General features: G+C 37.2%; 1 protein-coding gene across 2 annotated transcripts in view; it reads left to right on the forward strand.

The window, feature by feature from the left end:
• Nucleotides 1-14425, forward strand: part of LOC115217350 — a 58414-nt gene that overhangs the window by 24944 nt on the left and 19045 nt on the right. For both annotated transcript variants that reach the window (XM_036507735.1, XM_029787015.2), the window contains exons 2-4: nucleotides 1311-1511; nucleotides 5035-5106; nucleotides 13729-13818. In XM_036507735.1, coding sequence (XP_036363628.1) covers nucleotides 1335-1511; nucleotides 5035-5106; nucleotides 13729-13818 — 339 coding nt within the window. In that variant the 5' untranslated portion in view covers nucleotides 1311-1334. The remainder of the gene's footprint in view (nucleotides 1-1310; nucleotides 1512-5034; nucleotides 5107-13728; nucleotides 13819-14425) is intronic.

Below are 14425 nucleotides of genomic sequence, written 5' to 3' on the forward strand. Positions count from 1 at the left end.
TATTGAGACTTTTTCAACTGTAAGTATGGAAAACAACCAAATTTTGGAAAAATTAAAGAAAAGTTTTTTTAAAAGAATATTTGCATAGTGTTCAAATGCAAGTGGCATTTTCCTTGTTTCTGCCTGTCTCTGTCTCTCTTGTAGGTTCGAGGTCGTTGTGTAATTATATGTATTTATATATATCTATATATATATATAACAATAATTTTAAGGAATGGCCTTGATAGGCCATTCGACTCACTAAAACAAGCAGCCAAACTCAAACCGCTAAATAGTAGTAATTCAGAAATCGAAGGAAAATTAAAAACATTTACCCTTATCATCTTTGGACTATGCATAGTTTCGACGTACATTTTGGCAAACCAGCTTAATTAAATTAAATTTAATTTAATTAAATCAATTTACCACCGACCCGTCTCATTGGCAAAGAAGCCGGGGGGAATATATATTCCACGAGGCAACAGCATCGATGCCTCAGGGATATATACTCTAAACTTTCAAAATCTACCGTCATCGCACCAACTTAGCTGCAAATATAAACTGCTGATTTAATTTCAGAATTAGCCAAAAAATCATTAATTAATCAATAAAGTGAATTATTTGCTACCCTTTATTGATTAATTAATGATTTTTTGGCTAATTCTGAAATTAAATCAGCAGTTTATATTTGCTGCTGATAAGTTGGCGCGATGACCGTAGATTTTGTAAGTTTAGAGTATATATTCCCGAGGCATTGATGCTGTTGCCTCGTGGAATATATATTCCCCCTGGCTTCTTTGCCGATGAGACGGGCCAGTGGTAAATTGATTTAATTTAATTTAATTAAGCTGGTTTGCCAAAATGTACGTCGAAACTATGCATAGTCCAAAGATGATAAGGGTAAATGTTTTTTATTTTCCTTTGATTTCTGAATTACTACTATTTAGCGGTTTGATTTTGGCTGCTCGCTTTAGTGAGTCGAATGGCCTATCAAGGCCATTCCTTAATATTATTGTTGAATGTACATTATATAGTCTGTTGACTATTTTTTCTTTCTCACTAGACCGCTGGTGGCGAAAAAATTTCTCTTGAATTTTTTGCTACCTTTTATTGATTAATATATACATATATATATATATATATTGAAGCAAGTAAAAGATAGAAGATAATCATAATGATGTGTAGTTCCATTTATGTTAATTTTCATTTTACATTTATATCTATTCTAACACTATACACAAAACCAACATTCACATTTTCCAAATCCTCTTCAAGTTTGCTCTTTGTTCATTTTCTTTTATTGACTTTGTAAAACTTTTCTTTATTTTTAGACAAGTCTCACATAACCATTGAAAATGATTGTTGGGTACCAGTACACAGCGATGACCATAACGGGAGCGTTTCATTTGGGTATTGGAGTTCTATGCTTCATTATTTCAATGGTGGGATATTCCACAAAATTATTTCGGTACGGTGATAATCGGAATTTGTCTGTTGTAACCTCTACACCAGCATTTATTATAAGTCTATGGGTAAGTACTGATTTTCTCATTGAACTGTAAAACTAGTAAGGACAGTTGCATAACTGTTAATGGTTTTTATGTCAACTGTATACTGATTAAAAATATATTGTAATACATGGACAGTCTTAATACTTATTTTCATTCTTTTATTTTTTAAATTTTATAAATCATTTCATTACAAAATTTTCCTTCTCTATGATTCTTAAACTGCCATTGCTTTTAGGAATACTTGCTTATAGCTAACAATATTGGAACCCTGCTTAGAATAGGTTTGGAAGTTCTCTCAGCCTGATACTGCATTTCGTTACCAACCCGGCTGAAACTGGCTCTGGCTCTGAGTACAAATGTCTTGTTTTCATAAGTGTTAAATTAAAATCTTCCACCAAACCTTAGTCACAATTTATGTTCCTAACACTAGCTGAATGATAACTAAGTTATCTTATTAAATTCTTTGTTATATATAAAGTAATTGAAAGAAACACAGAACATCTCAAAATAAATACAGTAACGAAAGGGTTAAAGCTCATTGTTGATAATTTTCTTTTTCTACTATAGGAACAAAACTTGAAATGTTTTGTGGAGGGAGCTAATTTTGTTAAGTCTGTAGATAACCATTAATATTTGTTTACTGGGATAATGCCCTTCCAGTATCCTATCCAGATCTTTCTTTGTCTTTGGGTTGACATTCATCTGACAAGTTGCTTTATTTTCTTCTTTGAAACCATTTGGATATTTGATTTAAAATATTCCAGTTTCTTCACTCTGGTCAGATTCATACATCTTATGAATGATAGCTCCATATTAGTACAGAGGTTTGCTCTTCTTTTTCAGTCTATTGCACAAATACATGTAAGAGACCATTTACACCCCCACTTTCCTCAGAAATGGTGTGCTTTTTTTCTGTAGGATTAATAGTCCCATATCATAGAAATACTTATATTACATTCAGAGATGTGTAACAGAGCACAGAATGTTAGTCATAAAGAAAAAAAAATCAAAAATATATTTGATAATGAAAACAACGAAACCGTCTTTATTTGAAACTATATTTTACTAGTTCCTTCTACATTGAAAGTACTTTTGAAATATTTTATTACACAACTAAGAATGAGATAAAAATGTAATGGGATCTAAAGTTTTGAATAGAACTGTAAGATAACTAAAATGCATTTGACTCTTTGGTATTGTAAAAAGTTTGTAAAAATGAAGTACCTACTAGTGTCATATTAACTCTTCATGAAAACTGAAGATTCCAAAATTAATTCATTCATATCATACCAAATAAATGTTCACTTGTCTGTGACACTTTACCAATTTTTAAAGCTCAGAATGGGAAAATATATACATCCATTCTTTCTTCCTCACTCGCTATTCTTACAAGTGTATTGTGGGTAGAGTCCTGAGGCACCTGCTCCATAGGATCTCAATAGAAACAATGGTCAATACACCTTCCTGCTTTATTTGCAAGTATGACCAACTGAGACCATGGATATTATCCAACCATCTACCACTAGGTTGCCTGCCAGTTGGCTCAGCTTGAGGAATCTGTTTGGCAATTCTTTCCTGTGATGTTCTAACCACGTCTGTAGTATCAGTGCTGTGAGCTCAGTGTCGAGAAGTAGGAACTTGATCAGGAGAAACTTCCTTATACAAGTGTCCAAATATTTGCATTCAGGTAAGTGGGTTAAGTTGAAACCTTTCAATCTGAGTATTGGATTTTGGCAGGGTTGTGTGCTCCTTTGTCATAATTTCTATGAACTGAATTGACATGCACAGCCATTGTGAAAGTGGTATCCTTATTGGTGGGTTCAGGAATGGCCAGCTGATGTTGGCAGACATGATGCTACTTGGCTTGTCAGAAGGTGATCTCCAGTATACACTGAATGGGTTCACTGCCAAGTGCTACAAGACAGTGATGAGAACACATACACACACATATGTACATGTGTGTGTCTATATATATATATATATAATTTTTTTTAATATATATTTTATATATATATTGTTTTATATATATATATATATTTTATTTTTTTTTTATTTATGCACCCTTTTCAAGCCTAGCCAGGCTCATGGGCCTGGTTTTCCAGTTTCTGTGGTGTATGTGTTCCCCCCAGCTGGATGGGACACCAGTTCATTGCAGTGTTACTCAAGAAACAGGAAGAAAGAGTGAGAGAAAGTTGGAGCGAAAGAGTACAACAGGGGTCACCACCACCCCCTACTGGAGTCTCGTGGAGCTTTAGGTGTTTTTGCTCAATAAACACACACAACGCCTGATCTGGGAATTGAAACCACGATTCTCTGACCGCGAGGCCGCTGCCCTAGCCACTGGGCCATTGTGCCTACCTATATATATATATATATATATATATATATATATATATATATATAGAGAGAGAGAGAGAGAGAGAGAGAGAGAGAGAGAGAGAGAACAAAGTGTACGTACGCTGCTATATATATATATATATATATAAAAATACAAAATGGGACAAGAACGCAAAACATCCAGATAGACGATACAAAAAACACAGACGGGTCATTCGAAGCCTTTAAACTTCAGTCAAGAACCGGATCATCCTCGCAATTTCGGCTGAACACATATATATATATACACGCACACACACACACACACACATACAAATAACCATAGATTAATGCTAAATGGTTTCATATTAAGTGTTGATGTGTTTTATAGTTAAACAGTATTGAATGCATTAATTAATCCTTTTATTGTAGAAATCAGATATATTCATTAAATTATCTTTTGTTGAAGACTGTAATTGTTTAAAAGTAATTTTTGTTGAAATACATCAAATTTATTGAAACAATGTGACTTGCAAAAAATACGAGTTCTATTTTTCAGTGGATATTTATCATCATTATTAGAATAATCAGGAAAGGGTTAAGAAATGTGTATTTGGTCATTTTTCTTTGGCCTTCCTTCCATTCCAGTGAAAACAGTGTGGTTGATAGTTAGCTTGAACTTCTGTAATGTAGAATAAGTTCCAGCAATTTGAATGAGAACTGTGAGAAAATGTATTTAGTACAAGTTTTTTAAGTAGACTCCATGAAGCAACAATGCATCTAAGCCAGCAATAGAAATAAGTTCAAAAGGAAGTCTTTTCTTATGAACCAGATTTCTTTTTCCATTATATTCAGTAACGTTTACATATAGCAGCGCTAGCTCTGTCCTATATATGTGAACAGTTTTGCAGTGTAGACTGATCTTCACAATGAAGGGTTCTAGTGATTTTATGCAGCAATCATCATCTTCAGATACATGAATTTAACCACCAGCAGATGTCAAGATATGAAAAAAAAATTTGGCTCCATCATGTAACTGTAGTGTTTAGAAATTACATACAGCTGTGAGTTATGGAAGAAGGTATGTTATTGGCAAACGGAATGAAGCAACAGTGGGGTGAGGAAGAGACTAACATTGTTGTAGTAGTCGCTACATTATATCCCCACCATCACCACCACCACCACATCTGAGAATTACATTTAATTGTATAATTTGTGTTTTGTTTAGGTTATCTTGGTTGGAATATTTGGAATTCTTGCTGGTCTCAGGTCAAATACGGAATTACAAACCAGGAGAATGGTAAAAATTTCTTTGATTCTAAATCCTTTTCATTCAAATTGTTAAATGTTTAATTAAACCTAAAAAGCTTACAGCTATTACTAATTATGGATACTAAAGCTATGGAAAATACTATACTCATTCAGTTTTCCTGTAGTAGACTCAGAAATAAATAGTTATGCTTCACAAAGAAATGGGGAAAACTCCTAAACTGCTGCTTGGCTTGTTAAAAATAGCAGTCATCACACTCAATCTTTCTCAGAAAAAATGTCTTAGGATACACTGAAATAAAAAGGGATGGTCCTGGTTGGAATTCCTTTGATCTGAAGTTCTGTTTTATCAGAGCTAAGATCACACTACAACCAATATGTATCACTAAGAACTACAATTTAAATAATATTTTATATAATTTTTCTGTAATAGAAGTCATGCAAAATGGAATTCAGCACAAATATGAATCTGTTTGATGGCATCACTTTGTCTCCAACAATTCGGTGCGACACCAGTGCAAAATCACCTCCCTCCAACAAGTCATCCTAACGAGACGTCTGCGTTGGCTTGGTCATGCCTTTTGTCGTCAGCCAGGAGAATTCATCTACGAAGCAATTGCCCCAGCTCCCCTTCAGGGTTGGCGAAAACGATGTGGTGGACAATGAAAAACCTGGCTGATGACAGTCAAGGCTGATCTGGAACCCAACCTAGGCTCCCATATCTACAGCATTTGCCACTGGAATAAGGAGTGGTTGCCACTGGAATAAGGCGTTTGGGAGAGATGCAGTACTGAGGATGACTGAAGCCAGCTGAGCCCACCCCAAGTCAATGCTGTCTCAAGTCAAGTCAAATATGAATCTGACAATTAAGAACAGTGAATGGATTAAATGATAACAAATAAACAGTGTGTTACTTTGTTACAGAGACAGTGCAATGTGGTTAAGAAGCTTACTTCCCAACCACTTGGTTCTGGGTTCAGATCCATTGTGTGGCACCTTTGGCATGTATCTTTTACTATACCTTTGGACCAACTAAAGCCTTGTGGAAATTGAAAGGCACCTCTCATGTATTTGTATACATGTGAATTGGTGTCTCCTTGTCTTGATATTGTGTGGTTGTTGTAAACATGTATTGTGCCATCATACTAGTAACATCCTCTGTTTCCAGTAATTTATGAAAACATATGTCAGTCATGGGTGAGTATTACCATATTTCGAAACAGGTGAGGATTGGTGACAGGAAGGGCATCCGGTCATAGAAAATTTGCCTCAATAAACTATTTGACCCCTTCAAACATGAAAAAATGAACACTAACTAAATGGTGATGGTGGCACTGACAACAACTAACTACATCCTTACAATCAACTCTTAAGTTCCTGTACAACATTACTGCATGGATTGCATCAATCATCCACTTCTGAAATGCACCATATCACAAATTTGTACTCATCTTGATTATATTCATATTAAAGGAGAAAATTCTAATTCCTTGTATCATCCATTTCTTTTCTGCTTTAACACAATCATTATGGGACTAGATTCTTGTGACTTTGAAAATTTTTAACAGGATAAACTCAAGATAAACTTGTTGTGAAGTATCACTGATATTATTTATATTTTGGCAAGGGACAACTCAGAAACAATTTTTAAACTTAACCTGACTTCATCAGCAAATTATATATTGCACTATACTTGCCAAATGATAAGTATGTGAAACACAGCCTAGATTGCAACACATAATGAAGATACCTTTTCTGAAGTAAATTGTGTTTCATCTGATCTTGTATTCAATGCAAATTCATCACCTACAGGTTCTTCAAGCATCTGTGAAGCTGTTGCTGTCTTGCATTCTTCAATCATGGATTACATTTTAAAAATATAAATCTGTTATCTGTTTGAGAATAAAATTTTAGACTAATAAACTGTAAACATTTTTGCTATAAAATATATATTATAACCACTGTTGAGGTGTGTCATTGCAACCACTGCAGGGGTGTGTCATTACTACCACTGCAGAGGCATGTCATTACTACCACTGCAGAAGCATGTTATTACTACCACTGCGAGGGTGTGTAATTACAACCACTGTAGAGGTATGTCATTATAAATGCTGCTGAGTGTATTATTACAAATGGTACTAACAATTTTGTAATTGCAACCTCTGTTGAGTCACTGAAACCGTTACTGAGCCGTGTTATTACAAATAACAATAAGCTGTATCATTATTTATAACCACTACTGTTTTAATGCCCAGCTTCCATACTGGCATGGGTTGGACAGTTTGACAGAATCCAACATGTTGGAAGATTGTCTTTGCTTTGGCATGATTTCTACATCTGGATGTCTTTCCTAATGCCAACCACTTGACACAGCCTACTGGAGGCTTTTCTTTTTCTTTTCTTCTTTTTGTAGCACCAGCACCAGTGAGGTTGCTATGTAGCCTGTAAGACCAAGATCTCTGATGACTGTGTGGTGTTAGAGTAGAGAAGGAGACATAGTGTTGAAAGATAAGAATATGAGGGACGGGACTGGCACAGGTTTCTTGCTGAAGAGGTACATGGCTGCTCACAATATTCAAGAGTGGGTGGGAGTAATTAATATGGAGATAAGAACAAGAAGGGTGGCTGGGTAGAGGCTGCAAGCATGTTTGGTGGGTGTGAGGAATGATAAGAGATAGGCTAGGGGTGTAAATATACTGAATAATGAACAAGGGTTGAGGTGGGCATGGAATCTGATAGATTTGAGTTGGATGGAAGGTAAAAGAAAGTGAATGATAACTAGAGTTTGGGATGGATATAAAGGTGAATGTAGTGAGGTGAAGTGATCAGTGATACAAATAAATTGTAGAGGGGGAGGTCAAGAGGTGTAGGTACTGATTGGTAGTACAGGAAGGTAAAGAGCAGTAGTTTGATTATAATAATGCAGTAGACAAGAGAAAGGGGAATGATATGGGTAGATTGCATAAGTGTAAGTGGAAAGACGTTAATATTTGGGATAAGTGAAAGATGTATGGTGATAAGAGCAAGTCAACAGGAAATGATTCAGTGGAGAGGGAGGAGTGATAATTTGATAGGGGTGGTCAGTGTAAAATGTGAGTGGAGAGGGGCAATGTTAAGGACAACGAATGAATGTCAAGTGAAGTGGTTCCAGGTAGTGAGAAAGATAATTGGTATCACAGAAAAGACAAAATATGTAGTTCAGCCCTCGTTTTAATTATAGCAGCACACTACTATTGCAACCAGTTCTAGGTTGTCATTTTTGCTACTGCAGATATGTATCATTACAGCCACCTCTGAGCTATGTTGTTAATGTCACTGTTGATATATATTATTACAACTGCTGCTGAGCTGGCTCATTAAGGCCACTGCTAGTCGTAGATATCATATCTACTATATGTCATTGCCCTCACTACTGTGAGCTTACAGCCATTGATCTATGTCATGAAAACAACCACTGAATCTTGTCGGAGCTGAGTCATTAGAGTGGTTGTTGAGCTGTCATGACAACAATTGAGCTGGTTTATTACAAACATTGTAGTGTCCTCAAAACCACTGATGTGACATCTCGAAAACTAATACTGATTTGTGTTGTTACAACTACATCTAAGTTGTGTTATTACAGATGTTATGTCCTTGCTAGCACTGAGTTATCCTTACTACCAGTGCTGAATTATGTCAAAGCAACACACTGAGGTATGTCATTACAACCATCACTGAGGTGTGTCATTACAACCCTTGCTGAGGTGTGTCATTACAACCATCACCGAGGTGTGTCATTACAACCATCACTTAGGTGTGTCATTACAACCCATGCTGAGGTGTATCATTACAATCACCACTGGGCTGATATAACAACCATAGGTGTATCATTCCAAGCACCACTGAGCTGTGCCAACCACTGCTGTGAGCTGCCATTACAACTAGTGATCTGAGTCTTACAACTCTTATTCAATTATGCACTTGTTTACACAAAATTTAATTGGTTAGATTTTTGCTGATGTTGCTACTTAATTCTGCCAAAATTACTGTTGCTGTTTAAAAAGAATTTCCTGATTGGAAACAAGTACCAAAATGTTGGCCTTCTACAGAACCACTACTAGACTATTTCATTCCATTTGCAATTGTGTCATTGCAGCTTCCACTGACCTCTTGTCTTTATAACTATCAATGAATGAGGTCTTCACTACTAGAGCTGTGCTATTGCAATTGAGCTGTATCATTGTATTCACTGCTGTCATATATATAGTGAAAACTGCAAAGCTGTGTTAACCACTGCTGTTTAATTACATTTGCTGATGTGACATTGTAACTGATATTGAACTGTTCATTTTCCAACCATTTTTTTTTTTTATGTTTGCGTCCAAACCTGGGCTGCAATAACAAAGTCCACCTGCTGCACTTCTTGGTCCCATATCATTGTCTTGAGGTCCTGGATACATTCCAGGCTTGTGTCTGCAATCAAGTTGTCGATGTGTGATGATGTTTTCTTCTTCTTACATCATCATGAAGTGGATGCTAGAAAACTAATTTGAATGCTTCCAGTTCAGAATGGCATACACATTGACCATACAGTCACAGCTGTCTTTGCCTGATCTTCTGATTAACTTTTGGCAGGTCTCCATAAAGACATTCCAATCATTGCTTTATCACCAGATACACTACTCATCTGACATTATGTGCCACTATTCTGTTGTGTTACTGCACTCACTGTTTAGTTTTTACGACTGTAGATGCATGAGTAGTGATATCACAAACATCACTGAGTTTTGCCATTACAACCTTTGTTGAACAATGATGTCATCAATGATGGGTTATATCAACATAATTAGTTTTGAGCTTGGGCATTATAATTACTGTAATGCTGGTTTTAAATTTTGGCACAAGGTCAGAAATTTTGGGAGATGGGGAAAGTTGACTACATTGATCCCAATACTCAACTGATATTTATTTCATTGACCATAGAAGGTTGAAAAGCAAAGTTGACCTCGGCAGAATTATGAACTCAGAATGTAAAGATGGGTGAAATGTTACTAAGCATTTTGCCTGGTGTACTAACAATTCAGCCAGCTTTCTGCCTTAGTAATGATAATAATAATCCTTTCTACTAAAGACAAAGCCTGAAACGGAGGTGGGGCTAGTTGATTACATTGACCCCAGTGTTCAACTAGTACTTATTTTATCGTCCCCAAATGGATGAAAGTTTAAGCTGACTGTGACTGAATTTGAACTTAGAATATTTTGCCCTGCATCCTAATGACTCTGCCAGCTTTCTACCTTACAACTACTGTAATATTACAACTATCACTGAGCTGTGTCTACATGACAACTGCTGAGCTTCAATACAATCATTGCTGTAGTCGTCGTTGTCATGGCTATCCCTCTTTCTTCAGAGGATGATGATATTCGTACTAGTCCATGTTGGGTTGTTGGTGCACTCAAAGGTGGCCACATGAGTCTAATTCAGGCTTTGAAGTATCTCCTGTGAGTTGGGTAAGTTGTTCCTTGGAGAGATTTGGTCTGGTTGAGTTGCACTTCATTCCTCCTCCATCACATTTTCCCATTTGTTTGTCTTGAATATAGTTGTTCCTTCACAGATGTTGGATCTCCAGAGGTTTCAGTTATTTACATTTTCTTCCCAGTTGTTGAAGTTGATGGTGGTACATTTTTTTCTTCTCAGTCACAACATACCTCCAGAGGTCTTGGCCTTTTGTCATTGCCTCTGTGAGGCTCAATGTTCAAAGGTCATGTCTCACCACCTCATCCCATGTCTTCCTGGCTCTCCCTCTACCTCGGATTCATTCCACTGTTTGGGAGTGGCACTTCTTCACACAGCTCTCCTTGTCCATCCACAGTACATGACCATACCAATGCAAAAGTCTCTCTTGCATGCCACATCCGATGCTTATGTCTAACATTTCTCTCATGGGACTTACACTCTGTTGTGTGTGCACACTAACATTACACATTCAGTGGATCTTGCTAGCTTCATATCTTTCGAGCCTATGTATTACTTCAGCAGTTCACACACATGCATCATACAATCTACCTTTCACTCTGAGCAAGAGGCCCTTTGTTACCAGTAGGGGTAGAAGCTTTTTGAACTTTGCCCAGGCTATTCTTATTCTAGTTGTAACATTCTGAGCATTCACCCCCACTACAGACTTGGTCGCCTAGGTAGTGGAAGCTATCAACTACTTCTAGTTTCTTCCCCTGGCATGTGATGGAATCTGTTTTCTGAGCATCTGTGGTGTTTATTGCCCCTGTGCATCTGCTACACATGAAAGCTATCTTCCCAGTTAATTTTCCTTTGATGTTGCTGCACCTCTTATGTGTCTATAGCTTACACTGGGTACATTTTATGGAGATTTTACCCACACCTTTTCTACATATTGAGCAGGGCCAACTACCTGAAGGGGTGTGATGTGTTCACCTTCCTATTTACTAGAACATTGGTCTTTGCAACGTTGACTCTAAGGCCCTTCAATTCCAAACCTTACTTCCACACTTGAAGTTTCTTCTCTAGTTCTAGTAGTGATTCGGCTATGAGGGCCAGGTCATCAGCATAGAAGAGCTCCCAGGGGCAACCCATCTTGAATTCCTCTGTTATTGCCTGGAAAACTATGATGAATAAGAGGGGGCTGAGGGCTGATCCTTGGTGGACCCCTACTTCTACCCAGAATTCTTCACTATACTCATTTCCACTCCTAACCCTACTAATGGCATCTCTGTATAGGGCCTATACAGCCCTTATTAACCATTCGTCAATCCCCAGTTTCTGCATCATCCATCAGATAAGGGATCAGGGGACTCTGTCAAAGGCTTTCTCTAAGTCCACAAAAGCTAAATATAGGGGTTTATCTATGGCTAGGTATTTCTCCTGCAGTTGCTGTACCAGGAGTATAGCATCAGTGGTACTTCTACCTGGTACAAAACCGAACTGCATCTTATCTAAGCAGACTCTCTCCGTAATTAGTTGGGTTATGACCCTCTCAGTGACCTTCATCACCTGATCCAGCAGTTTGATAGCCCTGTAGTTATTTCTATCTAAAGCATCACCTTTACCCTTGTAGCAGTTGACTATGGTGCTGCTACGCCAGTCATTGGGTTTGACTCCATCATGAACTACCTGGTTTACAATATGGGTGACTAGGCCATAGCCCATACCACCAGATGTTTTAAGCATCTTAGCAGTGTTTCCTGATGGGCCAGGGGCTTTTCCTGGCTTCATACGCTTAATTGCTTTATCTACCAAGGTGCTAGCTATTCGGATAGCTGGTCCCTCTACTGGATCAACATTTGGCTCTCCTCCTCCCATTCATTCTCCACGTTCAGCAGTGTTTCATAATGGCTTCTTCAGGCCTCTTTCTTTTCCAAATCATTAAAAGCAAGTGCACTATCATCCATTCGAACACATTTCTCTCCTGTGACATCACAATTTTCTCTCACACACTGTCTTGCAATCCGAAATACTTCAGTTCTTTGGTCTTCACGTTACTGGACATTGGCAAACTTCTTTTCTGCTTCACCCTTGGTTATGTATACCTGTCGCCCAGCCTCCCTTTTGGCTATCTGGTACGGTTTCCTGCTAGCCCCACCCTTCCAGGCTTTGCAAGCCTGTTTCTTTCCTCTGATGGCTTTGTCTAACGTATTATTCCACCACCACATTACTCTAGGTCTGGAAGGGACTTTGCACAATCCACAGACTTGGTCTGTGGCACTCAGTAAGCTGTACTATAGGAATTTCCAGCTACGTTCTATGTCCAAGGACTGTAGCTCCTCCTCTCTCATCAAATTTCTTGATGAGGATGTCCTTAAATCTCTGACCATGTGAAGGGTTCTTTAGCTTCCAAATCCTTCTCTTCTGGATTGGTTGGCTTCTTGGCATCCTTCTGGTCTCAAGTCAAAAGTCACTAATGACTAGTCTATGCTGGGGAGTGCATTCCTCACTTGGGAGGGTCTTTGTATTTAAGAGCAACCATGCGTCCCGCTGTCTAGTGAGGATGAAATCAATCTGGCTAGCAGAGTCACCTGACTGATAGGTTATCAGGTGGCTCTCTGGCTTCCTGAACTTAGTGTTGCAGATTAAAAGGTTACATGCATCACAAAACTCCAGTAGCCTAGTTCCCTCATCATTCTGGGAACCAATACCATGGCCTCCGTGTACACCAGTGAAGATACCAGATTTCTGCCCAGCATGCCCATTAAAATCTCCAGCCGCAAAGATGAGGTCATTGCCACACGTCTTTGAGGTCGCCTGTAGTGTAAACAAACAACAAAAAAAGAATGGATGACAGTTGAAAATGCACAAAGTTAACACAATTGTTTCTAAAAAGAAAGACAATTGAGAAACGGATCTAGTGCTTTCATTTCAATATATTAAATCTTTTTCTTTTACATTCCGACTGGTTTTCACTCTGAGTTCTTCAAAGGAAAATAAAGGTTTTTGAAGCAGTAATGCCCAACTGAATTTTGAAAGGTAGATTTAATTTCAATATTAAAAATCTTGTTTAATTGTAATTCTTATCAGAAATATATTTTCTCTTTCTTTTTTATTCTTACATGCACACATCTTTACACAATGTACCTGTGTGCACCAACATGCATAAATGAATAAAAAAAAACCTAAAGAAAATGCTTCACCATTTCTTTCCAGAAAATTACTTACATGGTCCTTGCCATTTTGTCAGCATGTCTCTTTGCACTTGGTGGAATTAGTGCCTTTTCTGTCCATGCAACTTGGGTTGTGAGTATATATATTATTTGTTTATTTCTTGTTTCAAGAGAAGTTTTCTTATGATTCTGGAAGTGAAAATTTTTAACTCAAAACTTTTATCAGTCTTGTTAGAAAATCTCCATATGAGATTTTAGTTTTATATTTTTAGAGAGTATTTTCATTCCTTAACCCTTTTGTTACCATATTTCTGTTTAGATGCTCTGTGTTTCTTTCAATTAATTTTAAATATAACAAAAAATTTAGTAAAATAACTTAGTTATCATTAAGCTAGTGTTAGGAACATAAATTGTGACTGAGGTTTGGTGGAAGGTTTTAATTCAGAACTTTTGAAAACAAGACATTTGTACTAGAGTCAGAGACAGTTTCAGGCAGGTTGGCATCAAAAGGGTTAAAGAGGTGATATTCTTTGAAAGTAGAAATAAGGATCCATCATATTTTAATGAGCCTGGCTGATTTATAATCTCAACATTTTTTGTGGCCATTTCATCTCTTTAAAATAATATGGATTATAACTATCAAATGACACATGAAATATATAGTGATATTGATCCATTTCAAAGGACTGAGAAAAGAGTTTTCTTGGTGTTTTGTTGATATTTTCTTGAGAATGAGTTGT

The sequence above is a fragment of the Octopus sinensis genome, linkage group LG11 (assembly GCF_006345805.1).
Source record: "Octopus sinensis linkage group LG11, ASM634580v1, whole genome shotgun sequence".
Lineage (NCBI taxonomy): Eukaryota > Metazoa > Mollusca > Cephalopoda > Octopoda > Octopodidae > Octopus > Octopus sinensis.